Raw genomic sequence first — 19,277 nt, 5'->3', positions numbered from 1 at the left:
ATTGAAGTTATGTCACTGCATTAACACTTGGTCTTTTGTTTTGTATATTAAGAACATGTAAGTTGTTAGTGCTTATGTGTTTGTAATTTGTTTGTATATGGTTGTGAAATGTTGACTATGTTGTTTACATGCGTTTCATTATATACAATCAAATCCTTTTTATTTGAATTAAACATTATCTGAATTTATCTTAATTTTTATTTTATTTTAATTAGTACAGAAATAAAAAAAAAACACGAGTTTCTGTGCTACAATAAGTCATGTAAACAAAGATAAACTGAAGTTTAGTGCATCATATATAAACATTTTTCTAAAAGAGTGCACCAATTGCTGTTGTGTGGTTTGAAAGCTGATGAACTGATTTTGAGGTGCTGAATTTAAGTGTGTCTCTTGATTTTCTATTTGAAACTTTGCTTTTGTTGACTCTTATTTTTTTGTTGTATATTGTAAAACACAAAAAATATATTACTGCGTATTAATTATTTTAACCAGAGTTAACATTCTCCATTTATGGCGTTTCTAAGAATGATATATATGATTTTGATGATCTTTCGATCATAAAAAGAGTGTGAGTATTGAGGAAGTAATTCTAATTCTAGAAAGGTGGGGCATTTATACTACCAAATATTCTGACTAGAACATTAAAATAAAACCATTTGTAGAAAAGATAAAAAAGAATTAGGTTTAAGGAAAGTAAATGTAGCATTTTGAAAATATAGAGAGTTTCAGAAAAATGAAGCCTAAAGTATTAGTATCAGAAGTGGCACTGTTTTAAAAACATTTCTGTTGTAAACCATTGTTTTCATTATTTTTAATGATTTATATCAGAATAAGCAGTAAGAATAAATTGTATATTGTACTGATTGTTTACATGAGATTATCTGTAATATATGAAACTGAAAAAGTACTCTCAGATTTCAATAAAAATACAGTAATTGCAATCTCAAGAAAACAAGAGGCTGCAAGGACTGTACATCATCTCTTTGGCATCTTATTTGTATAATTTATAAATGAGTAGAAGGTAAGTTATATATTGCATCAGCTTCAGAAAGAATAAGAAAACTAGGGAAGTGATTTAATGCCTAGATTAATCATCTTGGAGAAGGAATGTAGGCTAAACAAACAAAGACTATGGACATGGCATTAATAGTTATTGTGAAAGCTTTTGAAAATATGAATTGAATTAAAATGTGTAAAATTTAAAGGAATGTAATATTATAATATAGAGGAAGAAAAATTATTTATAGTTTGTATAAGAATCGTGTATATATTATTAAAGCAGAAGATAAAGAAAGAAAATCTCCAATGCAGGAAAGCATGAGAGATAGGGGTGTAGTCTAGCCCCACTGCTTTTTAATTAATATTTATAAAAAGATTTGAAAGAAAAGTTTAAGGTTGACGTAACCATCCCAAAATAAAAGATTAAAATGTTAAGATATACTGATAATGTTCTTGTTGGTGAATCCAAAAAAAAAAATATCAAATTGCATAGATCATTGACAGAAGATAGATTTACTATAAAATTAAGTAAATGAAACGCTCCTGAATGGAAGATAATGATTAAAGTAGGTGAACATCATGGGATGGAAATGGAAGAATTTTGTTGTTAAAATCACAAAATAAAGATGAAATATATATAAAGGTATTAAAAGCAGGTTAGCACTAGAAAGAAAAGGCATTAGGCAGAAAAGAAATTTGTAAATATCAAACAATCTAGGTAAGCATTACCAATATCTGGGGTTATTTATAAATATTTAGATAAATTGGAAAACAAGAAAATGCTCAAAAACTGTATACAAAAAGTTTTATTTTAATATAAAATTAACAGGTGTGTGTGTATTGAAAAATGAATATCTTAAATTAAATTTATCTTAAAATTATATTAAAATTTTTCACGAAAATAGCAACCAATTTTAAACCAACCAAAATTATTTACCTACCAAAACATCAATGATTTATAAATATTTGTTTATTGATTTTGAAGCAATTTACAAGCAGATATGTATATTGTTTTATTTTGCTGTTTTAAGGAAAAAAAGATTATGAAAGGGATAATTGCTTAAAATTCTTAGAATAAATGCAGTTAGATTTTCACAAAGAAAGACCTTTTCTGCAATAAAAATTTAGAACCCAATATAGATCTAAGAATTAGAAAAGCATTTTGAATATGTGTGGGATGTAGAGTTTTGTGGGAATGAAACATTGACAATAGGAAAAAGAAAAAGGATAGAGAGGCTTTCAAAACATGGGTTTGTTGGAGGATGTTAAGAATTAGATAGGTTGTTAAATCACAAAATGAAGAGGTCTTAAGATGAATAGGAGAGGAGAGAGATTTGTGGAAAAATTTTGTAGATCTACTAGGTAGGTGGACCATGTATACAAGTTTAATTAATTAGGTGGAAAGACGTGCAGAAGGTAAAGACTATAGAGGAATATACTAAAATAGACAAATATGAAGATTGGAATGTATAAAACAGATAATTGAGGATATAGACCATAATAAATATGATAAGGTTAAGAAATTCGTCTAATGGAGAATAACATCAATTAAGTAATTCATGACATAACAAAGAAAAAACTAAAAAGTTGATAAAGATGATTTTTAAATCTGTGTGGTTCTTATGTTTAGGTTTGTTTTTTATATTCTGTTATGCTATGCATTTAATTCTTTGTACCCTGAATGTTTTGTTTGTAGGTCCAAGAGCTTGTTACGATGAGGGTAAACGTGTTGCTGAAACACTAAGTTATGCCTATGCAAAACATGACAAGGTATCTGTACGAGTAGCTAGAATATTTAATACATATGGCCCTAGAATGCATATGGATGATGGCAGGGTGGTATCTAATTTTATACTCCAAGCTTTAAAAAATGAAACCATAACAGTAAGTACTCTCTTAAATTATTTTTCATTATTACATTGCAGACAAGACAAAATCCATTGAAATTATTCTTCATTAGTAATTTCATAAGGTTTTCACTAACTTATCACCTACATCAACTATTTTCGTAGTAGTTATTTATGATTTTACTTGGCTAGATTGATAAAGATAGAAGTTTTATTTGTTATTAGGTCTGAAAAATCTGTGATGACAGCAAGTAACAAAAATATTTCTATGCATTTAAAAATTTTAAAAAAGGAATCTAGTTATTTTCAAAAAACTTATTAGCAGACATAAATGAAATAAAATATCAACAAAAAAAAAAATAAGCAAAATAAATCAATCAGATTGTGAGATAAAAAATATATTAGAAGAGTTTAGAAAAAAAATCACAGTTTTAATTTGCCTGAAGATAATGGAGCAATGATAATGGATGGCGGAGTGAGGGGTTAATGTTCAGTGTGTAGAAAGGGGAAACCAGCTTGGTTAGCTCCTCTGCTCTGTTCTGTCATCAGTACAGCTATGAGTGAGCAAGAGGTTTCGTTGTCTGTTGCACAACTTATAATCATAAAATTGTTAACTAATGAAGGCATTAAACCCATGGAAATTTTAACTTGTTTAAGGTACAGTTTGGGAAGCTACACTATCCCAGAACCAAGTGTATACATGGGCCAGACAATTTAAGGGAGGGCGAGAAGTGTAGAAAACGAAAGTCATGATCAATGCCCAAAGTCAAGTCTCACAGCTGACAACATCCATGCCATTCAAGAGCTTATCGAAGGTGATCGCTGGTTCACTGTTTAAGAAATTGTGTCAGAAGTATGTATCAGCTATGGGAGTGCTCAATCCATTATCACTGATCATTTTGGCTTTAGAAAAATTAGTGCTCATGGGTTGTTGACCGAAAATCTAAAACAGGTCAGGTTGGAGATCTGTGACCGAATTGATTTCGGCAAGAAGAGGATGATTTTTTGAGGCACATCATCACATGTGATGAGACATGGGTCTGTCATTTCACTCTGGACTCAAAAATGGCGAATAAGGAGTGGCGAGAGAAGGATGAGGGCTGCCCAGTGAAGGCTGTCAAAACCCGGCTTGTCAGCTGGAAAAATTCTTGCAACCATTTTTTTTTTACTCAAGGGGAGTTATACTCATTGATTTTCTCTACATTTAACGAACAGTGAATGCAGCTTACTATTGCCAGCTGCTACAGTTAACAAAGGACAGGGTATGCCCATCAGATATGCCATCCTTCACCATGACAACACCAGGCCACACACCATGATTTTGACAAGAATAAATTGGAAAAAATGCACTGGGAAACCCTCAACCATCCTCCCTACAGTCCACATTTGACCCCCTGTGACTATTTTTTGTTTGCGCCTTTGAAAGAATCATTTGGAGGGGAACAATTAGAAAACAATGAAGATGTCGAGGAGCGCGTGCAAAATTGGTTGACAACTCGTTCTCAAACCTTTTATGAACCATGAATATTCAATCTTCCAAATTGTTTGCAAAAGCTTGTAGATGGTGCAGGATACTATATAGGGAAATGATGAAGGTATGAATTGTATGTATTATTAATCAACAAATTTATTAAAAAAAATTATCATTCATATTTGATTCACCCTCATACTTTCAGTATATTAATCTGAAACTTTTTATTATCCCTTTTTTTGTAATTAAATTTTTATCCAGGTGAAAACGTTATTTTAATTATAATTATCATAACTAGAAGATAAACTTAATAGCTTAAAAAAAAAATTGTGCTAATATCACTTTTTAAGTAATTTTAAAACTTAGTTAAAAATACATCTCACTTGACATCTGAATAAAATATTAGTTTTTAAAAAGTATCTGAAAATTTATTCTCAACCTCTAGGTAGGATTTTATGATATTTCACCTTATTTTGAAAATAAGTTAGTAAATAAATGAAAAGGGCAAGAGAAATGGAATGATTTTTATCTAAAGGATTAAAATTAAAATTTTATGTAAATTCCAGGAAATTGAACAATATTATCATCATTGCCAGATTTTCTGTGCCATTTATAAATCAACATTTCCTCTGTAGATTGATGAGATTAGTCTAACTAAAAAATACTAAATTTTATAACCAGTTCATATTTTTTGTAGTTTTCAACTTAATTTTAAATCAAATTAATTTATTTAATAATAAGATCATATAACAATGTTCACTGTATTTTTAGTTGTAAAAATTTAATTACAAAAAAAATTGTTTGTATATATTATATAAATTTTATATAATGGATATTATGTAAATTATTATTATTATATATATTAATAATTATTTATTCTACAACAGCAGGTTTACGCCCACTTACAGTTACTTATGGATGGTAATGAATTTTATAGCTTGTGTAAAGTGCCATACCTGACTGGGATTTGAACCCTGGACCTCTGGATGAAAGGCCAAGATGCTACCACTCTGCCACAGAGATCAGCAATATTAATGCAATATAATAATTATATATATAGATATATATAAAGATTGTAAATTATTTATTGCTTAATTTTTATATACTTTTTTTTTGTTTAACCTCTGGGTCCACTGTTAGGTATTGCTTCAGAGGATGAGATGAATGATTTGTAGCATGTCTGAAAATGTCATGCCTGACCGGGATTCAAACCTGAGACCTCTGGATGAAAGGCCAAGATGCTACCACTCATGCCACGGAGGCCGGCAATTTTGATATAATATATTCATTCAGTTGCACGTCAGATACTTTAAACGCTTATCCATTAATTTGTACAGTTTTTCAATGTAGATTTGATTACATGGTTATGCAAATGAAGCAAAAAGATTTTTTGTATTGCTGTATAACAATTCACTTAGCCTCAGTTTTTATTTTTCAAAGAACCATTATAAATTCACCAAAGAAAAAAATGTTATGAATATCAATCAATAATAATGAAAAACATAAATTTAGTAATTGACTATAACTCACCAATTGAAATTGCCTTTGAATTTTAGATCATCTGTAGTTTTGATTATTATATTACACACGCATATATATATTAGAATTTATACACATAGTGTAACAAGACTGGTATAACAGACCTGGGAAACGGATTCCTGCCAATTAAGAAGAAAGTAGTAGAAAATATAATAATGGGAGGACTTCAGGAAGGGGCTAGAAGGAACCTTTTTAGTAAAGCCAACAGGATTGTTTAACAATTTTCCTTTGTAATACTGCTCGCTGACACACCTAAACAGATGTTGTTCCTTGAGATGAGTTACCAAACCCAGAGTAGAAATGCGTGAGAAAATAAAAGGGCTCAGTCGATCGTTCTCACGCTCAGCCAGGGTCTGGTCCTGCAGGTCAAGAGGGTAGGAGTACAAATACTCCAGGGAAGACGAGTTAATTCAGTTCTGTGAGAGATTGCTCTGCTAGGAGTAATTACGTGAGTTTGAAGCGAGAGTATTCTGCAAGGAGATAAGTGAAGGAGCAAATTTCTAGTGCATACAAGTTTGACACAATTAAGTTGATGTCATAAATAATTCAGTAAATGAAAACAATAAGTGGTTTGGTGAGTTATCGTTACACTATAAGTGAGATAGATAATGTACTAAATTTGATTCATAAATTGTTAGGATAGTTTTATTTGTGAACAGCAAAGGTATTTGCAGTTAAAGAACTTTATACTTGTCTTATCTATTGTACTATTGTTGTTAATACAAGACTAGTGGTTAAAAGTGTTAAGATTAGTGGTCATGCTGATGTCTTTTGTCAATGGGACTGAATTCTGGTTTACAATATTTAATTACTTGTAAATAAATCCTGACGATTACTTTAAATTCTGTTTTGTAGGTAATCACTGTTTATTATTATCATTGAAGTTGTGATTACTATGATTATTTGTTTATTATTGACATTTATTATTTTTATTATTATATCATCATCACCAACACCACCACCACCACCAGCATCATCATCATCATCACCATCATCACCACCACCACTCGGGGCAACCAGAACCGCCATTAAGCAGTATATCTGTCGCCCCAGGATACTGTGGCTGTTGACTCCCCCTATAAACAGTCCCATAGGACATAACCCATCGGGGTCCTCCCAGCGTCATGAGCAATCTGACCACCTGTTCAGGACGGCCAAAACGCCCCTCGCCCCTCGCCCCTGGCTGCGGGACAAATGCCCACACATCCAATCGATGGATCTTCGTTCTTACCTTCTCCGGCAAAGTAGGCCGGTTAAAAGTGAGGACATGAGAGGCTGAGGGTAGGGCCTCACCTTTCTTTCTCATGTTCAATCAACGACACTCTATTACTCCTTGTGATGACAACTCCTCAACAATTTCTTGCTCCGAGCAATTTAGAAGATCCTGACAGACCATCACACCCCTTGAGGTGTTGAGCGTGCTGTGGGGATCAACGCGTACAACCAATTCTCCAATCTTTTTAAGCCCTAGGATCTTCTGAGACTGAGCATCATTTACAATCTCCACATGAAGTCCAGTAAAGGTTTTTCTTATTTCCTTAACAGGGCCTCCAGCGCATTTAGTTATCTCTCAAGCAATGAGAAAGGGACTCACCCTCGAGAAATTACCATCTTCTTTCGTAATAACTAAATATTTTGGCTTCGGAACGTTGCTCTTAAAAAAAACTTTTTGCAAGCTTTTCCTAGCCTCAACTTATATGCGACGAGATTCCGTGCTCTTTCTCCGTTTCGCCTGAGGCGAAATGGCCGGTTCTAAACAAGGGTGCTTTCATGAACCCTCTGCCATGTTTGATTGTTGTTCAAGCTACATGTGATTTAATTCAAATTGTACATAATAATGTGATACACTTCTTTATTATATACACATATTGTTCTTGTTACTGAAATACAAAGTAATATGTATTTATATTTTTATATAATGTATTATCATTTATAATAATAAATAGTATTATCACTTATATAATAATTATCATTTATAATTTATTTATGATATGTATTACTATCATTTATAATACTAGGCTGTTCAAATTATATTATTAATATTGTATTATTTTAAATTATGGCATAGTAAGTAAAAAATTGAAGGAATGATAAATTTAATCATCAGTGTTTGTTGAATGATTGATAAATCTTATACAATGTGTTTTTGATAATTATATTAATTTATAGATATATTTTTTCTTGTAATTTCACAGGTTTATGGTCACGGAAATCAGACTCGTTCATTTCAGTATGTATCAGATTTGGTTGATGGCCTGATTGCATTAATGGCATCAAATTACACATTACCTATTAATCTGGGCAACCCTATTGAACATTCAATAAAAGGTACTTTTTAATTTATGTAAACATTTTTTAGAATTCTATAAGCATGGAGAATGATGTTTGTTTTTAGAACATTGTCTTCAGCCTGTAAATTTTGAAATAAATGAAGGCTTGGCTAGAAATAACTTTTATACTTACATTTATACTTAATTTGACACTTATATACTTCAATTGATTTCCACCAGAATTTGATGGGAGCAGAACATAATATTTTATTTAATAAATAACAACTTTGAGGTTCTTTATATTCATGTATGATTTTCTACAAGTAGCTCAAATTAATTATTTAATCAGTTTAGGAATTAAAATTAAAAGAGTATTATAATATTAAATCAATAAAAATATTACATTAAATTTCATTATTTCTCTGCTGAAATAGTGAGTAGGAATATTATAATTTTCTACAATATTTTTAAGAGCAGTCTTCACTTTCTCTCCCATATTATCTTCTATCAAAATGATTTCTGTGTGATCGATCCTCTTTAGATGTTACTGAAACAAGCTTTGTCCCAGATGAACAAACAGATGATGAAGCGACTAGGGTAACAACAAATTGTTGACTTTAATTCTTAAATTATTTCATATTATTCAGGGTAATTTTTTTTTTTTACCTTTGGGACTACTGTTAGATATTACATTCAGAGTAATTTGTCTTCATTCACTGAGAATGTCAAAAATTTCCTTTGAATCCTAAAAGCAGTTAAGTAAGTTCTTTAAAAAGTATAAGTAAGTTCTGTAAAGTTTTATTTGAATATGGATCAGATTTTTTTTAATGAGGTGCTTCAGATTTTACTTACTAAAATAAGCATGTCCCAAAAAGAATCATCTGATTTGATTTCTATATGTTGAAAAATATCAGATACAAAAACTTATGATTAATTTTGTATCAAAGATTTATTCATGAAGTTTTTTTACATACCCACCTATATTTTTGATAAAAATATAATTATATTTTTTTAAAAATTAAATTACTCCTTGTGATGACAACTCCTATTATTATAACTCATTATTATTATAACATATATTATTAAACTTATTAAATTTTAATTATATATAAAACTTAAATATTATTTTAAAAACACTTGGTTAATTATATTTTTTTTAGTAAACGTTTCTCTATTCACTGCTGCCACAGCTGCTGTTATGAGGTTCCGCAGTTTGACCACTGTAGAAATCGCACACAGTAAGGTCTGGCGATCTTGGCAGCCAGTGATATAAAGCTGAATCGTTAGGTCCCATATGGCTGATCCATCGTTGAAGAATCCTGCCATCAAAAATTCTCAAATGTATAGACTCCAGTGAGGTGGTGCTCTGTCCTACTGGAAAATGAAATATTCCGAATCTAACTGAGGGAAAAGCCAATTTTCAAGCATATCGAGATATGTTGTTCCCCTAACAGTGTTCTCTAAGAAAAAAGGTACCATACATCTTTTCCTGAGAAATTGCACAAAAAACATTAACTTTGGGAAAGTTTCTCTCATGCTGTACTAATTCATCTGGCTTCTCTGTACCCCATATTCTAACATTGTGGCGGTTTACCTTCCCAGTTAATTAAAAAGTAGCCTCATCACCACACTAAGCGTGTTACAAAATTGTCACCTTGTGCAACTTGTTAGAATGAATTCACAAAACTCCACATGATGTTGTTTTTCATCTTCATAAAGAGCTTGCAGTAACTGAATCCTGTACGGTTTCATAAGCAAATGTCATCACAAAACGTGTAATTAAATAAAATTCAGGTATTACTGAAATAATTCTAAATTATGAACTTTATACTTTCTTCTAATTTAAACAATTGATTTTAAGGTCGGCAGACTATTTTCACTTTTATAAAAAGTGTGTCAACAGTTTGACTCACAATAACAAATTCATCCAGTTCTATCAACAGCTTTTTTCTCTCATTTGTTTTAGGAGTTTGAAGTGAATACTCACTATATGTTAGGAATCTAACTTTTTTTGTTTTTTTACAAACATTATTTACTGTCCTGACAGAAGCACCACAAGCATTAAGCTGTTCTCTCCATGAAATTGTTTTAGTAACATCACAAGAACTATATGATTCATCTATCATAATTCACTAACATACCATTTATTTTACAACTTTGACAATCCAACTTTATCTGTCAAATAGTAATCAAACGCTTATATTCTGTGACATTGTAGATATTAGGGTTGAAAGTTAAGGTAGCCTTGGTGACTGCACATCAGTATTTATAGCACATTGAGAAGTGTTGGTAGTTAAGATTTAAGTAAAAATGATTTTTTTCTTCTACTTAAATGATTAATTAATCTGATTTTTTTCTGTGACAGTTTGCTATGAAAATTATGCACTTTAATGCCAAACCAAACCAATTTTTTTAATATTAATTTTAATAATTCATGTTATGATACACTGTGTCACTCTGTGACAATCTTCAGGGAATGGTGCTGCTGTTATCTGGGCATCAGTAGCTGATCTAGAATTAGGAAGACTTTTGTTTAGCATGTAATTTTAAAAAAATATGTGTGTTCATTTAATATTATACAGTTGTACATTAAGATGTGGCTTTTTTTACATATATCTTTATACCCACTGACTTCCAGGGCAGAGCGATAATGTATCTGTCATTTATCCAGGAGGTACTGGGTTCAAATCCAGTCAGCTTGACATTTTTTCATGTGCTTAAAAATTTTATCTATCAATTTATTGACTGTAATTGGATATCGACCCATTGTTACTGAAGGACATAAAATAAATAAATATTTTAGTTCACTAACTTATTTGAAGTTATTAACACTTTAGTAGTTTATATATATGTACATCCACTGTATTAAATAAGCTGAGCTGCTCTGACTACCTAATGTTCTACATTGTACAAACAGGACCCAAGTTCAAAAAAAATAAATAAATAAATTGATCAGTTAAAAGCAGTCAATAGTATAGCATGGTATCTACATTTTCCTGTAAGCACTAGATAGTAGTCAAAAATTCACTGATGTTAATGGCAACCATGTTACTTTCCTTGTATACAAAGAAGGATATATTAATGCCTTCGAACATCATGCAAAATACATGGCAATATACCAAACAAAATAGAAACAGTTAAAATCTAATACACTTTTCGGCCACATTCTAAATACATCTCTTTCTAACTTCATTAGCTGATACCATGACAAGAAACAGTGGCACTAACCACTGATGAAAGCCCCAAAAGTGATCAAAGCTTTATGGTATGCATTAATAAATTGATATATTACAATTATATTTGGTTTAATTTTTTGTAAAGAGATTAATAGTTTTAATAATTTAATTGTAAATAATTAATAATTGTTACTAATAATAAATTAATTAAATTGTTATTCTCTTATTTTCAAGTGTAGAATTTAATTATTATAATTAACTACATTTATGTAGAAGTGTGTTTTATACCGTATAATTTAAAATAGAGAATAAGTAAATAAATAGTCTTCACTGTGAACAAAAAGTGAGCATAATAATGACAGGAAAAGTGATGAACATTAAATAAAATGTTCTTAGTTTTTAAGGTATTAAGTACCAGATCACAAATTGAAGATAATTCTGGTTGCATTCTTCCATTCACACTTTTTTACAATCATAAGTCTAAAACTTTAGAACTTTCTACTATGGGATATTTAAATTTAATTCATATTGAAATGAAAGTGAGTTTGTTGAAACAATGCTTTTTAAAGTATGAGGCATATCCAGAAAGTATCATTCCTTTCTACTACCACCAAAGTGCTGTAATCGCAGCTCTCAGCATGCAGACTACATTCTCTCATTTGTTGGCTTTCGATAGATGCCATTACAAGTGCAGCAAAGTATGTTCACAGTTAATTAAAGACCATTTAAAGTGTCTAGTTAATTGAGAATCCTGCCAAGTCTGAAACTAGGGTAATTATCTGATTTTTAAGCAGAAGGAATCTCAAACCAGATGATATTCATCAACAAATTAGTGAAGTTTGTGGTGAAAAATCTATAAGTAAAACAATCTATAATAGTAAAAAAGTGGATGCAACAGTTCATTGAGCAATGCAGTAATAGCCATTATGAGCAGTTTCATCATGAATAATGATTTTATTGCGCGAGTGGATGAAAAAATTAAAGAAAAATGACAGTTTTCCATGAAATTGTAACACAAAACCTAGGCTAAACATAAACTTGGCTCTCGTTAGATGCCAAAAATATTGATGAAGGTTACAAAACCAAGCAATTAGATTCTACTCAGTCTTTTCTATCCAGTACAAAAATAAAGGTGATGATTTTTGAGCCAAATAGTGACTGGCGATAAGACTTAGGTCTCTCACATTACCACAGAATCCAAACAGCAGTCTACAGAATGGTAACACACAACATCTCTGAAATGTTCAAAACCACCATTTCAACATGAAAAATCATGTGCATTGTCTTCTCTAATAAGAAATGGGTTTTGTTGGTTTACTTCTTGTTAAGAGATTAGAGTATAAATGCTTCACTTTTTGTAATTGCCAAAAATTTCTATGAACAAAACAAAAGGAGAGACATGTTCAGTCATGGGATTATGTGCTTCACGGCATGCTTGTATGCTTGTTCCAGTGAAGCTCAAAGTCTGATTGAACAGTTTGGTCGGGAGCAATTGAAGCACTCATCTTAGAGTCTTGACTTGGTACATAGTGACTTCCTCTTGTTTCTTCATCTCAAGCAAACCCTTGGTGAGTGCTATGTTGACAATACTGACATGAAAAATGCTGTATAACAGTGGTCATTTTCACAGGTGATGCCATACTTTCAGGAAAGAATGAAAAAACTGTTTTCAAGGTATGAAAGATGCCTTAATAGTGATGGAAATTATGTAGAAAAGTAGTAAACTTGTATGTAATAATAGAATTATTCTGTTGAAAGTTCTGTATTTTTTAATAACAAAATGGTATTTTTTGGATGCCTTGTATATGTCTATTCCCATAAGCTAAATAATGGCAGAGGGTCATCGGAGAAGAAATTTTCTTTTCTTTTTTTAACAAAATTAGCTTATTTTTAATTGCAAGTGTATTGTGTTAACTCAACAAATTGTTTACTAATGTTGCAAGGAGAAAACATTTTTATTGAAATAATTTTTTTTAATACCATCATTACCAAAACTTCAACTATCCAAAAATTGATCTAATAAGAAACCGAAGCAGGAGATTTTATTGTAGCAAATTGCCATTGTTATTTGTGCAGAAAAGTTGTAAAGAAAGTACAAATAAAGAAGGCAGATTATAGATAATCACTCCAATAAAAAAGCATTGCATTGTGTTGGTTTGTTTGTTGTGTGTGCTCACATTTTTATTTTGTATGAAGCGCACATACGATTTATATTTCTTGTTACAAACGATTTATCTGAAATTATATTTGTGTTTTGTGGATAAAAAAGGAAAACATTGAGGTTAAAGCTGTGTTAAAAAATCACAACTCAAGAAACAGCTAAAAATGTTCAGGATTTTGAAGCCTTTCGTTGTAAACGTGTTTGTTATTGTACACTAAATTCATGAACATTATTTAGTTACAATTAGCAAAAATATTTAACAAAATCATGTCTAATGAAATATAAACCATGTAACATTTTTGTGGCGAGCCGTAGGCCCTCCTTTTTTGTAGTAGTAAAGAAAAGATATTCTACCTTAAGAATAATTTTGGCAAAAACGTAAGTTTCCATTTGGAAGGGTACACATAAATGTTTACAGTTTTGTGTGCGAGCTTAACAAATCAAGACCCACAAAAAACATTTTAGTTCTGTCTTCAGGCAGTCATTATTTATTTGATTTGAATAAATGTTATATACTGCCTCAATGAATCTGTAGTTACAGCTACATGCACATTTTTATTTCTTGAAGAAAATATACAATTGCCTGTATCATCTGAATAAAGTTGCTACAAATATCTCGCAGATGTTGGAAAATCATTAAAACATCACCATAAGAAAACAATGCTTGAAAAAAAGGCTTAAAGCATAAAAAATACACCTTTTTTCTTACTTTTTTCCACAGAATTTGCTGTAATTATTAAGAAACTCGTTGGTGGTGCAAATCCTATAGAACAAATTAAAGCAGTTGAAGATGACCCCCAAAGACGAAAGCCAGATATAACTAGAGCAAAGGCAATTTTAGGTTGGGAACCAAAGGTAAAATATTTTTCTTTTTGACTGAATATTTTTATATTATTTTGTTCTTAAGAATTTCAATTACAAATTAATTTAATGACGCTTAATAATATTTATTATAATCTATTCAAGAAAGTTGTTTTGTCAAGGTTTGACCTTATCATGTAATTATAATTTATTGATATTCTTTTACAGTTAAAAGAAGTAATACTGTAAAAACAGTTCTCATGTTTTCTGTTTTAATATTATTCCTGTTCATTTTTCATTTGTTGAAAATAGTGTTTCTTAATTAAATGAGGCATAATTTCATAGCAACATAATTGAGTATATAACTATTTCAGTAATTAAAAACTGGTAGCATAATTTCCATCAGAGGTTGCCATTCATTTCTGTAATGTCATTATGATACATAGTGTAACACATTGATTCATTGATATATCAACTGTAAAATTCATAAAATTCTTACTACTATGTTAGTCCTTCCTTGCCATTAGGTGTCAAGATTATGATAAATCTCCATTTTTTCTCAAATTGCAGTTTATTAACCTTTTTTAGTATCTGAAGCTTAAAGTCCTTTAGAAACTGGCTCACTTTCTCCCTAAGGGAGGGGGTCTCAAGTCAGAGTTTAACTCTCAATCCAGCATACATACAATCACACAGAAAATTGTTAACATCATATAATTGTATGTGGATCACCGTCATTTTTTCAACAAATTTATTTTGAATGTAATAAATTCATGTTAGGTTATGAATTATAACATAATTTAATTTTATGTGTTTTTCTACTTTCAATTTTAGTAATTGTAATGGAAGAGTCTAAATTCTGTGGTTTAGTTCCTCAAAACTTTTGGTATTTTATATAGAAAAAAGTGTTATGTTTTCTATTATAACAAAACTTATTAAATCAAAAATTAAACAATTTTATGCAATCAGATTACCCTTAACAAATAATTAATTTCAGCGATGATTGTTATCGTATTTTGGCAAGTGACTTTTTCAAACCCAGACTTTAGTAATATAGAAGTGATTTTTTTAAATCAGCACCATTTACATATAAAACCCGTTTTTTGTATTTAGTTTACCTTAATCTCATCTGAATTTTAAAGTTTAAAACTCAGATCACTTTAGGTTTCTTTAATTTTTCCACTCTTTTGTAAATCATGAACTGTATAAGAAAATTACATCAAATTTAAAATAGACTTACACCTCTGTATAATTTAACATTTTTAAAAATATGAATCAGTTTCAAGGAAACTTCTGTTTGAATAATTGGCAGAAGGGATTATATTGCAACTTTGTACCCAAAGATTATTTACCTAATTAATTTTTAGAAATCTGACTTTTGGAAGTGATAGTTGTCTACTGTTTAACTCGGATCAGACAGCAGATAACGAATTACACATTGTTCCACAAAGCTGCTAGTAAAACATTTTTTTGTTTACTGTAACAAAATTTGAGTTAATGAAAATATGGTTTACATTAACCCAAACATTTTGTTACAACTGTGATGTTAAAATACAAATGATATTAACAGTGCTTGACATGGTGTTTTGTGTTTTCAATGCTGAATTTCATTTAAATAAATATGATCAAAATAAAACATTGAACATGTTCAGATGTACAAATCATGTTCTGATGTACAAGTTCAGATGTACAAATCACAGAAGCAGGCACTACCTGAACATTTTATATTCATCAATGGACTGCCGGACAAGAAAACAGTTCATTTGAATTGAAATTGTAATTTTATTTATTGGTTCATTTTAAATTTCCACTTTTTTATGCAAAATAATTTTTTTTTTTTTTAAATATATAATACACACTGAATTGACTGTGATGTTGAGGTACAAATGACATTAACAGTGCTTGACATGGCATTTTTTGTTTTCAGTGCTAAATTTCATTTAAATAAATATGGTGATAAAAATAAAACATTGAACTTCTTTCGTCCTTGTCATGGAGTTTTTTTTTTATATATAATACTCACTGAATTATGGACATGAATATACTAATCAGTGAGAAATTTAATGAGAATGGATAGTTTAAAAAACGCTAGGAATTAAATCCAAGCTCAGTTAACATGGTTAACTAATCCAGTTAACATCTGGATTTTCTTTTCAACAGTGTTTGAAACACACATTTTTTTTTTTAATTATAAAATTGGTTGAGAAATAAATATTTTCCCCTGGAATAATATTCAACCTATTTGTATTTATATAAAAGTTATTATTTTAAAAATTAAATAGAAAAACATAACTAAAATGGTTATAGTTTTACAAAAATAAATTTTAAAATTAACAAGTTTTCTGATTAATATTGTTTTTAAATAGATAGAATCGGATACACCTATTTTTGTTAACACTTTCCATTCCTGATTTTTCTTTCACTTACCTCCTTCATTGCTTCAGTGTGCCATTTTTAGTTTTAGCAAAAGTTATTGTAACCATCAGCAGTGGTGTAGCATAGGAAGAGAAAAGTTAATAAAGTATAATAAACATTGTGTATGCAATGTAAAATTGTGACAAAGCAAAATTAATATGTTCATTCAGATTTGTTTAATAGAGTGTACTTACTGTCTCCATTAATTATGGCCACGGATGGTATACAATAAAACATAAAAGAAAAGAAGGAAAATATATGTAATTTGTTATTCACAGATGATTTGATCATCAGAGTATAATAGAGGAAGAGCTGGAACTCACTCTTAATATCCAGAATGATAAAAGTCCAAAGGTTCAGGTGGAGTTTATTGTGTGGAAGAATAATGTAATGGAGATCAGGGAAATCACATGAAGATTTAAAACAGTGTAAAGGATCTCAGAGAAGTGTTGGAAATGATAAAAAAATTCACTTATTTTAGAGACTGGCTTCTCAGAGGATTTTTGTAGAAAAAAAAGGTGAGTAAAAAAAATGCAGAAGACCAAGTAGCTTTCTCCAGACTGTAAGGGAGTTTCATTTAGGTGAAGAAGTTCCACAAAAATAAACTATTATGTATATTTGTATTTCATTCAGATATTTATGCAAGTGATAGAATATGTTTAAAGGAAAGGATTAGAGTGAAGTGCAGTTTACAGAAGTGAAGTTTGGAAAAAGTTTTTTTTGGGTAAGACAAGAAGAAATAACATAAAGAATGATGTAATAAAAGAACAATTGAGATTGTGTCATCTTTTCAAGTGAGAATAAAGAGTGCAGGTGACAGAGTAATCTAAAGATGCAAGAGAGATGGTACTTATACCAAGAGAGGTGGGGAAAATAAAGGCCCAACTCAAGGAAACGTGAAAAAGGATTTGTCATGGAAATTTTTAAGTTTCTAGGATGCCATATATGAATTTTATACTTTTTTTTAGGAGGATCTGTTTCTTTATCTTAATAATAATAAAAACGTTAACACTAACCTCTAACAAGAATAATCAGTACAGAATCAAAAATAAGAAAGGAATCAGCCTTACTAATCAACTTTTGCGAAAAATGTGGGAATGAACCAAAATTTTTGAACATAATTATGAAATAAATTAGGCTACTTTCATAGAAATACATAGATTATATTACAAGGAAGCAATTATAATACACTTCTACATTAATTTTTAAAGTTTAAATTCTTAAGAAAATGTTAGGGGTTTTTATTTAAAAATTTCTGTTTAACTTGTTTGCAATGATTTTTTTTTCTTTATACTGTTTACAGGTATCATTAGAAGATGGTTTAAAGAAAACAATAGCATATTTTAGAGAAGAATTACTGCATAATAATGGTATTAAAAATCACGTAAATGGTGACTCAATAGCTAGCAAAAAAGAAGATTTAAACCCTGGATAATAATACAAATTTTTTAGTAATGACAGTATTGATTGTTAATTAATGTGAAAGAGAGTACAAAATTTTAATCTGATAAATTTTGATTGTTTAAAATTAGGCTAACTTATTAAGATATTTATTTATTTTCTTATTAAGATTAAGGTTTACTTTTGACATTATTTTACTTTTCAAGGATAAATAGAAGTGTAAATTTATTTATTTATTTATATTTAATTATGTTAGTCAAGTCTTTCAAGAATCTAAATAATGCTAACTTTTTAACATGAATTTTTAATATTTTTATAATGAAAACTAGATATTTTTACTATCTGTTATTGTTACTGAAAAATTGCTATAATTAAAAATTTGTGCTGCTAATAAAAACAAAAAATTATCCTTGATTATTTTCTTTACCTTTTTTTTTTTTACATATATCTGATTATATTTATCACGTGTTCATGCCCACTCTTCCTAGGTTCCTTTTCATTTTGACCTTTCTCATATAAATTTATTCTTCTGAACAATATAGAATTCAGATCTCTTTGTTAGACAATTTCTTCAATTCTAAAATGCCTTTTTAAGATTTTGACTGATTTTACCTTTTACCGATTTTTACTGATTTTTTTTTTTTTTACCTTTTGCAAATTTAAAAGATAGTAGTTAAGTGATGCATAAATAAACGCTACAGCATTATTCATTCTATAAAACAATGACACATTTTCAGATTTTAGAACAAAAATTGCAGTTAGTTCTTGTATAGAACTGACTGTATTTTACAGTATTGCAGCTGGTTTACAGGTATTTCCCTCCCAACTTCTCATTAATATTACAGAAAGTGGATAGATATCAAGCTGTATTTGAAAGAACTCTGCTAGTATATAAATTAGTTTGAAACCTTAGAAGAATGTAAAACCTTTCTGAAATTTTTTGAGTTACACCAATCAGGATTGTAATCAACTACAGCATAACTTATCTCACATAATCAAAAATCACATAATATCTTATGTTAAAATGTTTGACCTAACTGTCAAAAATAATTGTATGTATTTTATAGCCACAATTCCCAATTACAGTATAAATTCATGTATGTATCTTCCATTATGTGAGGTATTTCATTTGTTCTGCCATATATCAAGTATAACATGCATCTTCTTTTTCAGAAATTACATTACATTATAGGTATTAGC

General features: G+C 29.7%; 1 protein-coding gene across 1 annotated transcript in view; it reads left to right on the top strand.

Moving 5' to 3' along the window:
* Window positions 1-18,452, top strand: part of Uxs (UDP-xylose synthase) — a 52,574-nt gene extending 34,122 nt beyond the window's left edge. Inside the window, exons 5-8 of the mRNA XM_075359432.1 lie at window positions 2,696-2,883; window positions 8,052-8,184; window positions 14,185-14,318; window positions 17,980-18,452. Of these exons, the coding sequence (XP_075215547.1) occupies window positions 2,696-2,883; window positions 8,052-8,184; window positions 14,185-14,318; window positions 17,980-18,111 (587 nt within the window). The 3' untranslated portion in view covers window positions 18,112-18,452. The remainder of the gene's footprint in view (window positions 1-2,695; window positions 2,884-8,051; window positions 8,185-14,184; window positions 14,319-17,979) is intronic.
* The last annotated feature ends 825 nt before the right edge of the window (window positions 18,453-19,277 follow it).

The sequence above is a fragment of the Lycorma delicatula genome, chromosome 1 (assembly GCF_047948215.1).
Source record: "Lycorma delicatula isolate Av1 chromosome 1, ASM4794821v1, whole genome shotgun sequence".
In the NCBI taxonomy this organism is placed as follows: domain Eukaryota; kingdom Metazoa; phylum Arthropoda; class Insecta; order Hemiptera; family Fulgoridae; genus Lycorma; species Lycorma delicatula.
Note: the sequence above shows the minus strand (reverse complement) of the source record. Positions and strands in the feature narration are given on the sequence as shown.